Consider the following 20,090-nt stretch of genomic DNA (forward strand, 5'->3'; position numbering starts at 1 on the left):
TAATTCTTTTACCGAGTTCTTCATTCCAGATTTATGAGCCTCCATTCGTTCCTCAGCTACATTAAATGCCCCATTGGCCACGTTCACACTTTCAGTATTTTACCTCCGTATTTGTAAGAGTGGTTTAACACATCCATATGTATCTGGTACCGGAAAAACCTGTACCGGAGATGTCCGTGTTCTCCTTGTGTGGCAACCCGTGTGCTGCATCAGGGTCACACGTACCGGCGCCTGGGAATCCGTGTACAGTTCGCACTGTTCCCAAGCGCCGGGTGCTGAACGCTGCCCTCATCATTGTCCCCTGCTGGCGCTGCGATCAGCATGAGCAAGGGACAATGTTAGAAGTATTAGTCTGCTCCCGCAGTGTTCCTGTGTAAAAATAAAATTTAAATCCTTATACTCACCTGTTCGGTGATGTCCCCCGCTGTAATCCATGTGACCCCTGATGCCGAGGAGTCGGGGAGAATGAGCCACTCCAGCAAGCAGGCCCCGGAGCTGCACTGAGCTCAGGAGCGGTGTCCTGTCACTCACTGAGCTCATCGGAGGTCCGGGGCCAGCTCGCTGGTGCGGCTCATTCTCCCCGGCTCCTTGGCATCAGCGGTCGCATGGATTACAGCAGGGGACATCTCCAGACAGGTGAGTATAAGGATTTTATTATTTTATTCGTATTTTTACACAGGGACACTGCGGGAGCTGACTACTACTCCCAACATATTTCTTTGCTCATGCTGATCACAGTGCGAGCAAGGGACAATGATGAGGGCAGCATTCAGCACCCAGCGGTTGGGAACAGGGCTAACTGTACCGCTGATTCCCAGGCGCCGATACATGTCACACTGATGACATACAGATGTCATCCGTGTGTGTCCACTGTGAGACATTTTGCGGACTGTGCAGCGTGTAAAAAACGGACATGTCAGCGTGTAGAGCACACGGACACACGGTCTGTGGAAACACACTGACGTGTGCGCAGACCCATAGATTTGAATGGGTCTGCGTGTGTCAGTGTCTCCGGTACGTGTGGAAACTGTCACCACACGTACCGGACTCAGAAAGAGCCCTAAGCCAAAACCAGGAGAGGAACAATCAGAGGAAACGTATAATAGAAACACGTCACCACTTCCTGGTTTTGGCTCATAAATACTGATGTAAAATACTAAACGTGTGAACGTGACCTTACTCTGACTATCTGAAACCTACACCTTCTTCTGTATAGATCAAAAGTCAGTCTCCATAAACATTCATGTCATAGCTCCATGTGCTGTCTATTTTATTTTTTTCTTTTTATCTCGGACAGCACGCTGACCCATAGTTCCATTGATCCATACACAAATCCGTTTTAAAAACTCAGCATTCTCTATTCCCATCCCCTCTGTGGATCAGAGTCTGACATTAAAACTTATGGGGATCCGTATAAAACCTACTGTGTATTTTAATTAAAAATTAATGGAACGCAGAATGAAAACTGATCCCTTTGTTAAGAGTCAGTTGATAAATTAAAGGTCAGAATTCTTGCTTCCCTTTAAAAAACAAACAAAAGAAAGACTGATTCAACACGGATGCCCCATGGATGAAAAACTATCTGTTTTTGAAGGATGTAAAAATTCATGCAGATATATGACTGTAGCTTTTCGAAGAGAGCCCTGGTCTGAATCTCCTAGGAATGCAATGCAAGTCTCACTTCCAGTCCATACTGAAGATGATGTGTCATTCTTGTTGTGGGTCACATAGTACGGCTGATGAATGAAATGGGGACTCGTAAATCAGAAGTAAAACTCCTGAAATCAATTTAACAGCACTACTATATAACAGAAGTTAAGTACCGCCAGACCTCACAAAAATGTTGGTGCTTCTTTGCATTTACGTCTTTAGTTTTATTTTCTGCTGTCAGATTAAAGACATCTTTTGAATTCTGTTATTTATTTTCAGATTGTTTCAGGAACCATTTCATGGAAGGTATGATAATACTCATCTCAATGTATCTACACATACAGATACTTCAGTGCATGTTAATTAATGTATATACAATATAATGAAAGTAGACTTAAAGGCATATGCTCATGTTTTGTTTTTAAATTTCTTTAGTTAGACGGCAATGACTGCTTTTATCTTGCGTATTGTACAGCTTGTTTCCAAGGAGCTTGTTCACCAGAACCTGGTCAAGTGTGCACAGCAGTTACATTACCGAGGAGGAGTTATCACGTAACATCTCAGTCAGCTCTCTCCAGCTCATTGATTTTGTTACAGCAGTTACCCACTCCGCCTCCCTTTCAGCTCCTGACCAAGGTGCTGTTATCAGACCTGTAGAATCACAATCCCCCGGCCCCAGCATGGGCAGTTTTCAGAGCAATTCCCCTAATCTGGGCTCTCACTTTCCTGAGTTGTGTGATTGTTCAAAGTCCCTGTTATCTCTAAATGTAAATATAGTGATAACCGTGTAGACTTAAAACAGACACTGACAGACTGTTAATGTGTTGTAGCAAAATGGAGCCCCTCACGAGAACTATCACTCATTGAGGAGTGCCCGCCCCAATTAACCAGAAAGTAAGGAGACTTCAGAGACCTGAGCTGCTCAAGAGACAGCTTTACAATACCCCTTTAAGGAAACTCCTGAAAAAATTTCCGTATATTTTTAGTCCTAACTAATGACAGAAAAAGAATCCTTTATAAAGATGGCTTGTGGCTATGTTCATCACAATCCACAGTGTTCCTACCATTAAGTAATGTTCCTTTCTGTAACTTTACATTATGTTCAATAAAATAATCATGTCAACAGGGAGAAACCGATCCCATAAAGGGAGAAGGATTTTAAATATAAGGACTTCCATGTATTTCATACATTTAGTACTTATTTTTCTTTTTATTGAATTGGTGAAATGGTTAAACACTTTTTTTCAAATATTTTATTTGGAAACTTTGAGTTGAGGGGTTCTTTATCACTTAGACAGAGCTGAGAGGGCGTACCCCAATCTCTCTAGCTCTCCAACAGTCCTGCTCGGTGTGCCTCAAAATCTCCCCTTGCCTAATGTTACATGAGGCAGAAGGGAAAGGAGCTGCACAACCTCTTTAAGCACTTGTAATCTGTAGAGGAAGACAAAGCAACTGATTCTTAAAGGGTCCCATCAGCAGGGCAACTTATGATCAGCCCATTTCAGGGGACCCAACCAACAATTGGAAATGTAAAAATCCTTTTAAAGTGCCCGTTGCCTCATTATTTCTTCTCTTCTTAGTTTGTACTCACAATTGTCAGAATAATGGTGTTGCTGCTGAAAAAATGGGTGTTTAATATCTTACACCTTACATTTTCTGACCCTTTAATAGTAGTGACTACCACAGACCCCAATGACCTAAAAGGCCACATATAATCCAATGACCTTGATAGTTAGCGAGAGACTTCCTTTAGAAATTGCCTTCCTGATCATAGTGCTTATTCAGTGCTGTGTACATTGTATATACAGTTTAGGAAGCAGAAATATTGCTTCCTATTGCTGTCCTAGAGATCATGTGATTGTCGGGATGCAGGAGAAAGCAGCAGTTGTTTGATCTTAGCCCCATTTACAGGTCAAAAATCAGCCTCTTGGATTTGCTAATAGTCCAGCTCTAGTTACAGGGTAAAAGTGCATCAATAAACATGTATTTAAATGTTAAAATATGTTCAAATGGCCTTCTGTGACCTCATTGGAGACACAAGGTGTGAATTAAAAAAAAAAAAGAAATAAAAATAAAACATTTAAAAAAGAAGGCCATCGCCAGTCCAAACCATTGATTCTAGACCAGTCCTAGACGAGGAAAATAAACGGAAATGGGTAAATTCAATGTAAAATATCCCTTAGTAAGAAAAGTTGGAAAAATGTTTAAAACGGATGCATATGCAATGCACACACTCATGATTCCCCTGTATTAACAGCGCAAGAGGGCGGTCACATGTCCGCAGGTATGCGATTTGCAGGTAGGTCACGTACCAACGAGATTGTTCGTTTCTTCTCTTGGAGCATTGAGAGAGGTGGAGAAGAATCTAATTGGCAAATGGTCGCAAGCAAATCACCTACTTACAGACATGTGACCCGCCACTCGTGCAGGGAATGCTGGAAAATCGTGACAGTGTGCATATTGCACACTGTCATGATTGCACAGTATCCTGTCACATTGTAAAGGGGGTTTCTAGGCTACGAAGAAAAATCTGCAGTCAGTCATTCTGATATCCATTGTGAGTTGGCTCATCATAATCTATATAGATATACACAATTGCCATTAGATATGTCTGTTGGGATTAAAAGTTAAAATGATGGTTACTCTTTATTCAATAAGTTAATAGCACATGAAAATAAGCAACGTTGTAATATATCTTATCAGAGGAATCTGCTTCTTTCTCCTCCTGGACTGATCATTCACTCTCAATTCATCTGTAAAATCTGAATTCAGTGGAGACAGATTATCCTATTACTAAGATGGGAGATGACAGTTGTTAAATTATATGGAGAAAAGGAGGGAAGAACTGGAGGCAAACATTCTGCTGCAAGTTCTCCTGTAACTGTTAACAGGTCTCTATAGAACTTTATGAGCACCAACTGTCATATAGTATCTCAGTATTTGGAAAGTCTCTATTCACTGACGACAGATTTTACCTGTAAATTGTGAATTCTGGAAATAAATAATCCATCCAGTAGGAGAAATACGCAGATTTCTCTGATTAAAATATATTATAAAATATATATTATTAATATATTACGAACTTTCTTATTTTCACATGTACTATAGATTTAAAAAAAAAATGAAAACCTTCTTTACTCTTTTCAATTTTCTCAAGTCCTTTTGGATTCAAATCATCCTCTACAGTTAAACAATGGAACCTTAATAGGATCAGTAGGGCAGCGTCAGGCTTCATGAGGTTTTCCGCCAGCACACTATTTTCTTTAATGTATATTAAAAGACCTTTTATGTATTTCCTTTCATAGGTTTTCTTTAAAAGCTTAGCCCTTGTGTACTGTATTAAAAGGCTTAAAAACAATTGATTCAGCATAATCTTCAATGTAAAAAATACATTATTGCCACAGCAATTACATATTTATATTCCATTCCATAGAGCACCACCAAAAAGAGCAAAGCAAAATAGGTGCATGTAGTCTCTTAAAATGTAATATTAAATTTGTACAATTAAAAACAAATACATATTAAACAGGGTAACCCAATGGAGGACCACTTTAGAAATAATGACATAAATACATATAGTATCACTATACACAAATCCCAATTATGTTGTATCCTTACTTGTCCTAATAATTATAAAGAACTTGCTAGTCCTTGTTAGGCAAACTGAAGTCTCAGTGGCAAGACATACGGTATATACTGAAGAAAAAGAAGAAATACTTAAGTGTCCGTGAAGCTAGTGTAGCATGTGATCCTGGCGCCCCAACGCGCGTTTCATCCTTGCTTCGTCAGGGGGCATGTATATTCCATAGTATATTATTCTGTTAGTAATGCTATATTTATAATGATTTTCAACCGGGGCTACGATTTAAATAATTTCCTGTTAGGTGTAGCTATAGTTGTTGTGTTTGTAATTTATGGCTTTGGCTATACCTGTATTCCATGTTGCCATATCATAAGCACAAAGCAATGGCTCCAGTATCTGGAATGCTGAATGGCCTCTCCTCCAATGTATTTCAGCTCCTGACATAGACGAATCTTCAGTCATGCAGCTGGCTGAGATGGGTTTTCCTCTGGAGGCTTGCCGAAAGGCTGTGTACTACACTGGAAGCATGGGTGCAGAATTAGCTTTCAACTGGATAATTGCGCACATGGAAGAACCTGGTCAGTAAAGTAACAATGAGGCTGCGAAGGAACAAATAACTGTTAACCTGCTCTGCTTTTAGCGTTAATTGAGAATTTCTAAGGACCCTAAGATTATAGGAATAGATCATGGAAATACTGGGTAGTCTGTTAATTCATGTGATTACAAATTATTCAAACAGGGCATATGTTCAGTTTTAGGTCGAGACTGGGGACATAGGTTCAGTCTTGGGCGAATAAAACGTTTTATTTCACAGTTTGCTTTTTAGGACATATGCCTTGCAATAAAAGGTTGCAGTTTTGAAATAAATACATCCTGTGTTTCTCATTAGATTTTGCAGAACCATTAAACATCCCTGGTTGTGCTTCTGCTTCAGCCCAACCATCCTATGGATTATCCGCACAAATCAACCAACCACCAGAAGAAATCGTAGCTCTCATCACATCCATGGGTTTCCAGAGAAACCAAGCTTTTCAGGCATTGAGGGCAACAGTAAGTTACTTTACAGCATAAAAAACATGGAGCTTCAGTACACTGCAATATAAAGTAAGGTGCAAGTAGTATTTTTAATGATCTGTATTTATCAAAGATACTTTTAAAGAGTAACACAATTAGAAAAAAAGGTTTATTATCCTCCTGGCATTGCAAAGTTATGAATATTTGGGAAATGCTAAATTGCCTCATATTACTTTCGTCTCTACCAAACAGTATATTGTAGTGCTGTTTTCTGGGCCAAGTTTATGCTACTTTAAAAGCTCCTTTTAACTGCTGCTCAACAGGATCCTTACACTATATTCAAACAATTAGAGTACGGGAATTCCCTTGTCTGAGCATCTCTGCTCCCCATCTCTGTACTCCGACAAGAAAAGTCCTGTGCATATAATGTTGTGTGCTGAACTGATCTTACTGCGCAACAGTTGAAAGGGGCTTCCAAAGGAGCATAAAATCATGCTGTGGTATAGTGTCTGGGAGAAAATGAAACAAAACATGGTAAATAGTAGTTCCCATGTAACCATGTTCCTGGGACTTAAGAAAAAAGACATCATTAGGGCTACTATAGTTACTGGTGGCTTAGAACTGTGGCTCAAAGTAAGAAAGCAACATCATGCACAATACATAATGTAGCAGGTTCCTCTACATCCTGACAGTTTCTATATTAGCCACTGCCAGCTAATAATGGAGAGATGTGGTCAAAGCCCTCACTGAATAATTATAGAAATTCCAGCTCTAAGGAGTTAGACTCATATGCAGATGGGTAAATGCATTCTACTTACTCATTAGTAAAATTTCCTTTTAAACAGGGTCAATGTACCTGGATAGGACTTGAATATGTAGTAAAAGATATAATTTCCTGCAGGGCAACATTGTGATGATATGGACCACTAACAATGCTGCCTACATTGACGTTCAATTGCGACCTTGTACTTTAGCAATGTCTGGTCACAGGAGAAAAATACAATATGATGTAGCATTTATCCAGGAGGGAATTACACATTGCAATAATGATACTTTAGTTGCAGGAAAGGCCATCTTTCTTCTTGTCACAGTCTCCATTGTGTTATATGCGTTATTTCTCTAAACTACTGGCTCCAACACTAAATGTATAAAACCACATAATAGGAGATACTTCTGGAAATGTCAGCTGAGGCTCAAATGGGTTGTAGATGTTTTGGGGAAGAAAAAAATTATATACAGTACAGACCAAAAGTTTGGACACACCTCATTTAAAGATTTTTCTGTATTTTCATGACTATGAAAATTGTACATTCACACTGAAGGCATCAAAACTATGAATTAACACATGTGGAATTATATACTTAATAAAAAAGTGTGAAACAACTGAAAATTTGTCTTATATTCTAGGTTCTTCAAAGCAGCCACCTTTTGCTTGGATGACTACTTTGCACACTCTTGGCATTCTCTTGATGAGCTTCAAGAGGTAGTCACCAGAAATGGTTTTCACTTCACAGGTGTGCCCTGTCCGGTTTAATAAGTGGGATTTCTTGCCTTATAAATGGGGTTGGGACCATCAGTTGTGTTGTGCAGAAGTCTGGTGGATACCCAGCTGATAGTCCTACTAAATAGACTGTTAGAATTTGTATTATGGCAAGAAAAAAGCAGCTAAGTAAAGAAAAATGAGTGTCCATCATTACTTTAAGAAATGAAGGTCCGTCAGTGTGAAAAATTGGGCAAACTTTGAAAGTGTCCCCAAGTGCAGTTGCAAAAACCATCAAGCGCTACAAAGAAACTGGCTCACATGAGGACCGCCCCAGGAAAGGAAGACCAAGAGTCACATCTGCTTCTGAGAATAAGTTTATCCGAGTCACCAGCCTCAGAAATCGCAGGTTAACCAAAGCTCAGATTAGAGACCAGGTCAATGCCACACAGAGTTCTAGCAGCAGAGACATCTCTTCAACAACTGTTAAGAGGAAACTTTGTGCAGCTGGCCTTCATGGTAAAATAGCTGCTAGGAAACCACTACTAAGGACAGGCTACAAGCAGAAGAGACTTGTTTGGGCTAAAGAACACAAGGAATGGACATTAGACCAGTGGAAATCTGTGCTTTGGTCTGATGAGTCCAAATTAGAGATCTTTGGTTCCAACCACCGTGTGTTTTGTGTGACGCAAAAAAGGTGAACGGATGGACTCTACATGCCTGGTTCCCACCATGAAGCATGGAGGAGGAGGTGTGATGGTGTGGGGGTGCTTTGCTGGTGACACTGTTGGGGATTTATTCAAAATTGATGGCATACTGAACCAGCATGGCTACCACAGCATCTTGCAGCGGCATGCTATTCCATCCGGTTTGCGTTTAGTTGGACCATCATTTATTTTTCAACAGGACAATGACCCCAAACACACCTCCGGGCTGTGTAAGGGCTATTTGACCAAGAAGGAGAGTGATGGGGTGCTATCCCAGATGACCTGGCCTCCACAGTCACCAGACCTGAACCCAATCGAAATGCTTTGGGGTGAGCTGGACCGCAGAGTGAAGGCAAAAGGGCCAACAAGTGCTAAGCATCTCTGGGAGCTCCTTCAAGATTGTTGGAAGACCATTTCCAGTGATTACCTCTTGAAGCTCATGAAGAAAATGCCAAGAGTGTGCAAAGCAGTCATCAAAGCAAAAGGTGGCTGCTTTGAAGAACCTAGAATATAAGACATATTTTCAGTTGTTTCACACTTCTTTGTTAAGTATATAATTCCACATGTGTTAATTCATAGTTTTGATGCCTTCAGTGTGAATGTACAATTTTCATAGTCATGAAAATACAGAAAAATCTTTAAATGAGAAGGTGTGTCCAAACTTTTGGTCTGTACTGTATATAAAATTTATGGCATATTGTAAATACCCTCACCACTTCTGTAGACCAAGCAGATTACATAACAGAAAGGTGCTATGATATTTTTCCTTAATGAACAGAACCCATTAAAGGGGTTGTCCGCTTTGAACAATCCCTGCTTGTTAGAATGTAATCTTAGGTATAGTGCAGGGAAATTGACCAAAGTGCCGATCCGATGGGTTGTCTATGTAGTGCAGGGTAGGACAGGTTTGCAACCAACCTGTTCTTAGGTCAAGAGAAGAAGATCCTGAACAGGTGACCCTTTTTATTAACCCATTCCCTCATAGCATATTTGGAAAGAGATTTTGTTATTCTGCAGAAGACCATTAATGTCCATTTAAAGGGAATCTGTCTGCAGTTTTATGCTATGTAATCTGCGCACAGCATGAGGTAGCAGTTGAGACACAGATTTCAGTTACGTGTCACTTATTAGGCTGTGTGCTGTTGTTTCCATACAATGAAGATTTTATCACCAGGAGATTATCACTGCCTGAACCACAATGCATGTGAGCCCTGGTCCGACCACTCCCCCTCCTCTGATGAGTAGTACACTGTCAATAGACATTGTACATAAAAAGCTGTGGTGTGGGCTTGTTCAGCTTTCTGAGATCTTCCTACATTATGCTGCTCTCAGATGAGTTAATAAAAACCTGCCAAAAGATTCCCTTTAAGAAGTATGAAGGTCGCCATAAGAAATTATTACAGAGGTAAGCTTTTTTTTTATTTTTTATTTGTTATATAGAAAATGCATAGTACTAAAACAAACACCAAAATATATTGTACAACCAAACTCTAAAATTAGAGTATAATATGTTCAGTCTACAGAGGACAGCTGTAAAAAATGAGTGCAAGATCTGCTTCTGAACAGAGCCTTAGGGTATGTTCACACACGTTGTGTTTTGCTGCGTATTTGCTGCAGATTTTTATGTAAATTTTCAGCGGCCATCTTGCAGTACCAGCAAAGTGTATGAGAAACCAGAATTCACTGTTCCCACTTGTTGCTTTTTTGTTTGCTGTGTATTTTCAGTGATTAGAAAAACGCTGAAAGAAGTGACATGTCACTTCTTTCCGCGTTTTTTCAGCGTTTTTTCACCCATAAGAAGTAATGGGGGGATGAAAAACGCTACAAATACGCAGCAAAAAACGCATCAAAAAATGCACCTGTGTATTTTGCTGCGTATTTGCAGCGGTTTTGGGCCAGAAATGACAGACAACATTTTTTTTTTCCAGTAGTCACTAAACTTTATTAGCATGAACATGAGACAGAATTTAACAAAAAAAACCACAGCAAAAAACACAACTAAAAACACAGCTAAACCTGCATTTTTGACGTAGCTAATCTCCTGCCAGAGAAAAGATATCAGCAGATTTCATGCAGATTTTGGTGCAGAAAACGTGCAGAAAAAACACGTGTGTTCACATACCCTTAGCGTCCACTGCTGGCAGTGGAGAGGTGGCCAAGCATACACGATTCTGTCAAAAATTGCCAAACACACTGGCACCGCAGTTTTTGGGACTCCCATGAAATGGATCGGAGAGCCGAGCATGCACGACCACCTCCTCATTACTGGGCAGCACACATTGGGCCATTGTTCTCAAGATAGATGCATTGCCCAGTAGTGGGAAAAGTCATCAATTAGAAGCCATTTTTTTTAAATGTAGATATTCATAAACTAACTTTTTCCTCTTCCATCCTAGAACAACAATCTAGAACGAGCCTTGGACTGGATATTCTCGCACCCTGAATGTGAAGATGAAGCTGCAAATACTTCACAGTCTGTGGATGATGAAAACAATCAGCAATCAAATGGGATCCTAACTAATAATGAAGAAGGACCTCGAGTTAAAGACGGGAATGGAAGTAAGAAGCTGTGCTATTTGTTACTGATGGCTTATACTCACTCTTCTATATAGTGATGTTATCAATAGCCCCTTGTTTTTTCTCTTTTTCCTCCTGACCCTTCAAAAGCCATCATTTTATTTATTTAGTTTTCTGTTGAGATAACTGTTTGAGGGCTTGCTTTTTGCTGGATATGTTGTAGTGCTGAATGACTCCATTCATTTTACATTGTAAGGTATTTAAAACGTAGAAATAAAAATTCCAAGTGAGGTGGAATTGAAAAATTAGCCAGCATTTCCTCCATAACTTTTTTTGGTTTTGTTTTTACACTATTTATTTTGTGGTAAAAATGTTCCGATAACTTTTTTTATATGGGTCAGTATAGTAGGACTTAAATAAATTAAAAAAAGCAAAAAAAAATTCCTTCAGTCCCTATATTATGAGAGCTATAACTTATAGATTTTCTTGTTGTTGATGGAGTTCTGAGCATTTATCCAGTAGTCCCCCGGTACAATGATATTGTCACCCTGCTACTGATTAGGGGTGGGCTGATGAGTCCCCATTTCCAACCTCTTAAATGCTGCTGTTATTTTGTTGGCTAAGAGTTTGAACTGTTGTAGAACACAGCCAGCACTTGCACTGGATGGAGCGGGCTCTGCTCCTGAGCCTGCTCCATATATACACTGCGCACATTCGCCCTATGTGATTGGGGATAAAAGCTAACTTTAAAGAAAAAATAACCCCAAACACATTGGATTAAAGTTGGCTGAACTGATGACTGTGTGATGTGTCCTGGCTCTTCCCTGACAGATGATGTCCCGGGAGATGAGGCTGGTCTTGGTTTTTATTCTGAGTCATGTGATAAGGCTCGTTAAAGGATCACTATTGACTTTTAGGATTGCTACTTCCTATAGGTGGCACTAGAGTTCCCCTACTCTTCCTCTCTGAAGAGACAATTTGTAGGGAGATAAGTTTAACTTTAAATGTCCAATTCTTTTGTTCTAAGGGCAAATAAGCCACTACCAGAGGTATCCGGCAGCGTCTTTCTCCCCTTTCCCCATTAGGCTATGTGCCCACGTAGCCGATTTGATGCAGAGCGTTTTTGCCTCTCTCTGGCCGAAAAAAATGCATGCAGATTTACATGCGTTTTTTTCTGCCAGAGAGAAGCGTTTTTACATGCATTTTCACATGCGTTTTTTCAAGCACTTTTCCAAGCGATTTTGAGCATCACTTGGAAAAGTGCTTGATAAGTTAGTCACACAATATAAACAACTGGCATGGATTTATATTGTGTGACCAATTTAGATGCTTTAAATGCTGCACCTATAGTAAAAAAAAAAAAAAAAAAAAAAGTTAAAAATAAAAAAAACCTGTATACTCACCTCTCCAGTCTCCTCCTGGCGGCGATCCTCTCTCTTCTCTCTCTTCGGCGTCCCGGAGTGTACTAGCAGGACGTCATTTAGTCAGCTGATGGTCACCTGACCGCTGACGTCAGCGGTCGCGTGACCATCAGCTGACTAAATTACGTCACCGCAGGTCCTGACAGTACAGTCATGGCCAAAAGTTTTGAGAATGACACCAAAATTATATTTTCACATGAGCTGCTGGCCTCTGGTTTTTATTAGTGTTTGTCTGATGTTTATATCACATACAGAAATATAATTGCAATCATATTATGAGTACCAATAGGTTATATTGACAGTTAGAATGAGTTAATGCAGCAAGTCAATATTTGCAGTGTTGCCCCTTCTTCTTCAAGACCTCTGCAATTCTCCCTGGCATGCTCTCAATCAACTTTTGGACCAAATCCTGACTGATAGCAGTCCATTCTTGCATAATGAATGCTTGCATTTTGCCAGAATTTGTTGGTTTTTGTTTGTCCACCCGTCTCTTGATGATTGACCACAAGTTCTCAATGGGATTAAGATCTGGGGAGTTTCCAGGCCATGGACCCAAAATCTCTATGTTTTGTTCCATGAGCCATTTAGTTATCACCTGTGCTTTATGGCAAGGTGCTCCATCATGCTGGAAAAGGCATTGTTGGGCACCAAACTGCTCTTGGACGGTTGGGAGAAGTTGCTCTTGGAGGACATTCTGGTACCATTCTTTATTCATGGCTGTGTTTTTAGGCAAGACTGTGAGTGAGCCGATTCCCTTGGCTGAGAAGCAACCCCACACATGAATGGTTTCAGGATGCTTTACAGTTGGCATGAGACAAGACTGGTGGTAGCGCTCACCTCTTCTTCTCCCAATAAGCTGTTTTCCAGATGTTCCAAACAATCGAAAAGGGGATTCATCAGAGAAAATGACTTTGCCCCAGTCCTCAGCAGTCCACTGCCTGTACCTTTTGCAGAATATCAGTCGGTCCCTGATGTTTTTTCTGGAGAGAAGTGGCTTCTTTGCTGCCCTCCTTGAAACCAGTCCTTGCTCAAAGAGTCTCCACCTCACAGTGCGTGCAGAAGCACTCACACCAGCCTGCTTCCATTCCTGAGCAAGCTCGGCACTGCTGGTAGTCCGATCCCGCAGCTGAAACAGTTTTAAGATACGGTCCTGGCGCTTGCTGGTCTTTCTTGGGCGCCCTGGAGCCTTTTTGACAACAATGGAAGCTCTCTCCTTGAAGTTCTTGATGATGCGATAGATTGTTGACTGAGGTGCAATCTTTGTAGCTGCGATACTCTTCCCTGTTAGGCCATTTTTGTGCAGTGCAATGATGGCTGCATGTGTTTCTTTAGAGATAACCATGGTTAACTGAAGAGAAACAATGATACCAAGAACCAGCCTCCTTTTAAAGTGTCCAGTGATGTCATTCTTACTTAATCATGACTGATTGATCGCCAGCCCTGTCCTCATCAACACCCACACCTGTGTTAATGGATCAATCACTAAAACGATGTTAGCTGCTCCTTTTAAGGCAGGACTGTAATGATGTTGAAATGTGTTTTGGGGGTTAAAGTTCATTTTCTGGGCAAATATTGACTTTGCAAGTACAGTAATTGCTGTTAAGCTGATCACTCTTTGACATTCAGGAGTATATGCAAATTGCCATTACAAAAAATGAAGCAGTAAACTTTGGAAAAATTACTATTTGTCTCATTCTCAATACTTTTGGCCATGACTGTACACCGCGGGATGCCAAAGAGAGAGGACACCGCCGGGAGCAGACTGGAGAGGTGAGTATACAGGTTTTTTTTATTTTTAACTTTTTTATTTCTTTTTTTCACCGCGTGGTAGCCGGGATGAAGAGGAGTTGTAGTCTCTTCTTCATCCTGGGTACCACATGCACCGCGATTACGCTGCAAATTCGCGGCCATTGAATTTAATTGAAACGCAGCAAATCCACATATACCTGCGGGTTTGCTGGGTTTCAATGTTCCTCAATGGCCGGGAATTTGCAGCATAATCGCGGTAGAAATGGTCATGCTGCGTTTTACAACGCAATGCGAATTTGGTGCGCTAATTAGCGCATTATGTGCACAGGACATCCAAATTCACATTGCTTTGCATGGCAGACGGTTTTACAAGCGTTTTCGCGGCCGTAAAAACACTACAAAAACGATACATGGGCACATGGCCTGAAAAACACATTAATGCTTAAATTAGCCAAGCATTCTTGTATATATGGTGGAGTGGTGAGAGACACTTTAACAGTTACTAGGTCAATTGCTACAAAAAACTGTATTGGTATGAATAATTGCAGCTTGGATTTGGCTTCAAAAAGGATCTATTACCAGGTCATTGGCGGTCAGATTTATTATGTTCACGATGCTCCCCTTAGTATGATGCGTGTGTGCGTGCGTGCACTAAATAAAAAGAGCTTAGATCTCTAAAACTATATGGCCTTTTAAAAAAACAACAACAAAAAAACTGGAATACTCATGAGAGCAAGCGGAATAAAATATGAGCAGACAGTGACCACTTTTCCTTTAAAGAAGACCTTTCACCAGACCAAAAGTCTTGACCTTGTGATGTGTTTGGATCCAATATTAGTATTTTTCCTACATTAGCAGGACGAAAATATAAAAATCCATATCTGACAGGTAAAGACTAAAACCATAATGCCTGAATTACAATGGTTCTTCCTGTCCCAGGCTGTTAGATGGAGGCAAACTGTCTCAAGAAATGTTTTTGTTGTTGAATGGATGATCTTCATGTTCATTTCTGTTTTCCCCAGGGTATGAACTATTTGCCTTTATCAGCCATATCGGAACATCGACGATGTCTGGGCATTATGTGTGTCATATCAAAAAAGAAGGAAGGTAAATATGAGTCAGTCTGCTGGTTACACATGGCGCTCTGTGATATTGATCGCATTATGCAATGATCACATCTCTATATAGTCAGTCTGCACTAATGAACTTGTTTGCCAACTATTCACACTACCCCTGTGCATTACTCAGTAATACTTCTTCAGAAATTTTATTTGTACACCACAAACCTTGAGTAATTTCCACATTTTGGTGGCATATTTTCTTTTCATGGTGCATTTTGCGCAATTGATAGTGGTCCACCCTTGGCTCTGATCTCCAGCCGCTGGGTCAGGCATACTGGGAGCAAGGGCAGCATTTCTGTGTTCATGATCTCGATCAGTGCATTGCATAGATGATTTTCTAATTTTTGTTTTACAGATGGGTGATTTACAATGACCATAAAGTTTCCGCATCTGAACGACCACCTAAAGACTTGGGCTACCTCTACTTCTACCATCGGATAGCTTGTTAAGCCTTAACAAAAGGAGCGTAAAGGCCCGTAGAAAGCCGAAGAGTTTATACCAGCTCAGCAAAGAGCTACATATGCAAGAATGAAGGACTGCCAGAAAAAACAGAGAAACCTACAGTATTTATAGTTGATTTCAAGAAAACTAATGTTTGATGCTTCTTTCAGCATAATACTGGAAATTTCGACTACACAAAATCATAAATGTGTTTTGTGCAATTTTAAATGGGAAAGGATGAGTGTGTTACCTTTTACTACAAGCGTTAGGAATGCTTTTTCTCTTGGAAGAATTGACCATTTGAAATACTTGATGCTATGAATTCACTATATTCGACTGTGTTGCCTGCAGTTCTCAATAGTGCCCAGCAGGTGGCACTGTTACCATATGTCTGTGCATGGAGCTGATGCCGGTCTCTGACCTGGGTGTATACAACAGCTAAGAAGCCTTATAACTTGTCCCCGGTAACGAACGTTCACCCATGTAGACGAAATATGCAAATGTTTCCAAAGGTATAGATAGGCAAGAATATAAATAGATAGGGATATATAGAGAGAATGAATCCAATTCTCCATCTCTTATTCTTTTGTTTTAGTAATCTCCCTTAAGCCTCTGCTAAATCCTTCTTTGCAATCTGTGTACTTTGCTGGCAAAGTTATAGATGTAGTTCAGTATTAGGACCCTTTTGAGAATATGCACTCACACTGTCTTGTGATTTCCTTCTGTGAAGCCATGGCAGTAAGGAGGATTACTTCCCATCTAAAACAGACATACAGAATCACCCGGCTCGGCGAGGATCACAGAGCACTTTGCGAGTCGTAGGGTTGTGCAGACCCTCGCAGCCTTCATTTGTAGTGTTTACCCTTTATTACTGCTGTTCCATAGCAAATATATTCAGGCTTGAACTGGTGCCGATGCCCCTCCAAGGTAGAAGAAGCAGGAATGACGTCTTTTCTATGCCAACTACAGAGATCTGTTTACCAATATTATTCTGACAGCGCACTATACAAATCAAATACAAGTGAGATGACACTTTATATAGAATATTGGCTCCTTCTAAAAGTTAGGATTAGGAGAAACCAAGCCCGGACAATCAGGAGATAATTCTATTGAAACCATTGCCTTCATCTTCCACATAAATCTGCCCCCTTCTATTCTGGTGCATGTTACTGCTTGTCATCAGCATCTAGTAGAGCTGAATTCTTAATCCAAACCCCCAAAATTCCAAATACTTCCCATATTCTGTCTCTAGTTGGGTCTGTGCCATTCAGTCGCTATGCAACTTTCCAGTGGTTGATGCCCTCCAAGATATTTCAGCAAAGCTTCAATTCCCTGGATATTTGCCAAGAAGACGTTCTATCAAGGCGTGATGTTTTACACTTAGATATGTACAGGTTTCTAAAGGGAACCAGGCATCAGGTTTCCGGTTATTAAATGGAACCTGTCACCAGTTTTCTCTTATATGAACTATAAACTATCACCTCATTCAGCGCTTGTGCTGCACTCCATAAATGCTTATACAACCCCCGACTCCCCCTGTATACATCCAAAAACCTTTTTAAATTTTCCCGCCCTGCATGGTAATCCGGTCTGTCCGGTCCGATGGGCGAGGTTTTGGGCCTCTCCATCCCTCTGGACCGACCAGATTACCATGCAGTGCGGGAGAATTTAAAAAGGCTTTTGGGAGGTCTACAGAGGGTCTTAGGGGGTTGTATGAGCATTTATGGAGTGCAGCACTGGCACTGAATTAGGTGATAGTTTTAGTTCATATAGTACAAAACTGGTGACAGGTTCCCTTTAAACTGCTGCCACCACATTTTGCCTCTCTTAATTAGCATCTGATCCATGCGTGCACCCCTACATCCGGTATACCACTGTTAGCAGTTTAACAACTGTAAAAATGATGGCAGGTTTCCTTCCATTTTTAAAAGTGAATCATTCTCCAAATTCAGTTGGTTTACAGAAGGCAATTAGTATTAAACGAAATCACTTTAAAGGGGTAGTCTTCAGCAGACGACCCTGACATTGTACACCAGTATGTCCTATTGATTGGGGAGGGAGCTCTTAGAATTAGCTTCCATTAGAAAATGGCTTGTATCAATCTAAAGGGGTTGTCCACTACTTCAGTATTCAAAACCTATCCATAAGATAGATCATCAGTATGAAATTGTTGGGGGTCTGTCAAAAAACCCTCCCATCGATCAGTTCTGGCGGCAACGGCTGAATGAAAACCGTGTATGATGCTAGAAAAGTTGGGCTCTATAAGCTGTTTAATGGCCGCTCCTGGGTACTGTAGTTCAGCTTCTGCTTATGTGAACAGGAGCTAAGTTGCAGTACCCGGGAGCGGCCACTAAACGGTGTACAGAGCTCTGCTGTTCTGTTGCCATACACTGTGCGAGAACTGCCTGAATTGAATCCACAGACTTACAAGTATGCATTGACACTGCAGTAGCCCCCAGCAAGCAAGCACACTGTGTCAGGAGAGAGGGATGAGAGAGTGCCCTCACTGTCTGCAGCCATCTCCCCCTGCTACATGCAAGATCACACAGCCACTGGCACTTGTGTGATCATGTGTACATTATGGGGGTGCCAGCGTCAAGCGAGGGATCAGAGTGCCTGTACGTGTGTGTACTGTGCATTCGCAGAGCTCCTACATTCATGCCCAGGGATTCAATTCAGGCAGCGGTAAGGGCTGGTGTGTAGCAAGTGGATTGAGGATGCAGAACGGTGCACTGAGCCCTTGGTCACGACATTGGTACAACAGTCGCTTCTGAAATAAAGTGTTTTTATTTTCTGAAGAACGAAGTAAAGTCTATACGGCACGCATGAGTTTTATAAAGAGCTACGTTCCCTAGTAGTTTTAAGGTTTCACAGTTAAAAGGAGTGTGTCACCCCCAAAACTCCATTTACTCTCTGTATGCCCTAAAAAATGATGGGACATCTGAGCGTCTTCAGTAGAGCACTTAGTTGGACCGTTATGGTCACTTGTGACTTTTTTTCCTCTGGCCATTAGAACTGTGGCTCTTTTTAAAATTTAGAGGTTTCTGGGTTTGCATTTTTTATTTAGATTTCTTATTGTGAAAGACTTTTCAATTACAGGCTTCTTAAATAAAGGTCCCCTGTCCCTTGTAAAGATTGCAGCTGTGCTCTGATGCCCCGGAGATTGTGAATACTGTAAGGAAGGGGATAGGTACAATTTATGGCCATGGCACAAGGTGTGGTTGGGTTCTTTTTCTCTATAGTACATACTACAGACTTACAGAAGCAAGATGCAAATTGCATTTAGCCTTCTTATGATGGCCTTTGATACGGTTTTATTCCCATTCATAAAATATAATGACCGTGTAGTTGAGCTCTGACCTTAAAATGACCACGTCCTTTTTATAGCTGCAACTAATTTACAATTTTAACAAAATGATGACAATGAAGTTACCGACACAGAATTAAGCTTAATTGGGTGACCGCCAGCTTGGTCCGCGAACTTGACAGCTAGGCCTGTCTGACATGCAACCAATTATCCAGCACACAGACTGGAGTCCGGATTACCAAGATCTGTGGTGTGTGCTACAGATACAGTATCTGAAGCTCAGTATAAAAAAGCTGAATATTGCTGAGCACTCCCAGCGTGACTGACACCCATATACTTTACATCCACTTCACCATCTTACTTGCTGACTCGAGTTCTCGTAGAGTTACTAAATCCGAATACCTCCCTGGAATATAGCATTATTCCCCTGACTATGCAAGCGAGCTATTGCCATTAGCCTTCATTTACAGAGTCTTGTCCAAAGCAATCTCATGAATTCAGGATTACCAAGGCATTAATAGGTTACGACCAGTCTGCCAGCAAGCTCAAAGAGAGACGCAGTGATGTATATCGCCATATAGTGCAGCATTTACTAAAATGTCAGCTCCACTTGTCATTATCCATGTGGCTTTGTCTGTATTTCATACTTGGCACTTATATGGTATTTTCCACTCCGAACAGGTTAAATAATATGGTATAATATAAAGCTATAGAATTTTATTATGATTTCCCAGATCTCTCCTGGTAGTCACCGACTATGTCACAGAAAAAAAACGAGTGCTCAAGGTATAAACTCGTGAGTACTCGGCTTGTTACTGTATCATCTGTGTGGTCACCATATGACAGATTAAACTGGAAGTAAATGAGATGGTATCTGAAACTGGCAGGAATTGGTATTGAAAGTATATTCTAAAATGTATTGTTATACTGTGAATATTTGCAGAACCCAACATATCCCTTATATAGTAAGACCTGCCATAAATGTGTATTCTTTACCTGGTTTAAAGCACCTATTCTCCTGAATCTGGTGTTTTTTTTTTGTTCCTGTGTATCTTTGTTCCCAAGATATGGTTCCTCAATCTTTTTAGCCAACTGGGCCA

General features: G+C 40.7%; 1 protein-coding gene across 4 annotated transcripts in view; it reads left to right on the top strand.

The window, feature by feature from the left end:
* The window catches only part of USP13 (ubiquitin specific peptidase 13), a 182,497-nt gene extending 166,586 nt beyond the window's left edge, over positions 1–15,911 (top strand). For all 4 annotated transcript variants that reach the window (XM_073674963.1, XM_073674966.1, XM_073674965.1 and 1 more), the window contains exons 16-21: positions 1,930–1,956; positions 5,668–5,811; positions 6,123–6,283; positions 10,831–10,993; positions 15,144–15,228; positions 15,598–15,911. In XM_073674963.1, the coding sequence (XP_073531064.1) occupies positions 1,930–1,956; positions 5,668–5,811; positions 6,123–6,283; positions 10,831–10,993; positions 15,144–15,228; positions 15,598–15,691 (674 nt within the window). In that variant the 3' untranslated portion in view covers positions 15,692–15,911. The remainder of the gene's footprint in view (positions 1–1,929; positions 1,957–5,667; positions 5,812–6,122; positions 6,284–10,830; positions 10,994–15,143; positions 15,229–15,597) is intronic.
* Positions 15,912–20,090: the final 4,179 nt, after the last annotated feature.

Source organism: Phyllobates terribilis, unplaced genomic scaffold (genome assembly GCF_046119375.1).
Source record: "Phyllobates terribilis strain yellow unplaced genomic scaffold, ASM4611937v1 Scaffold_3__8_contigs__length_932513732, whole genome shotgun sequence".
Taxonomy (NCBI): Eukaryota; Metazoa; Chordata; class Amphibia; order Anura; family Dendrobatidae; genus Phyllobates; species Phyllobates terribilis.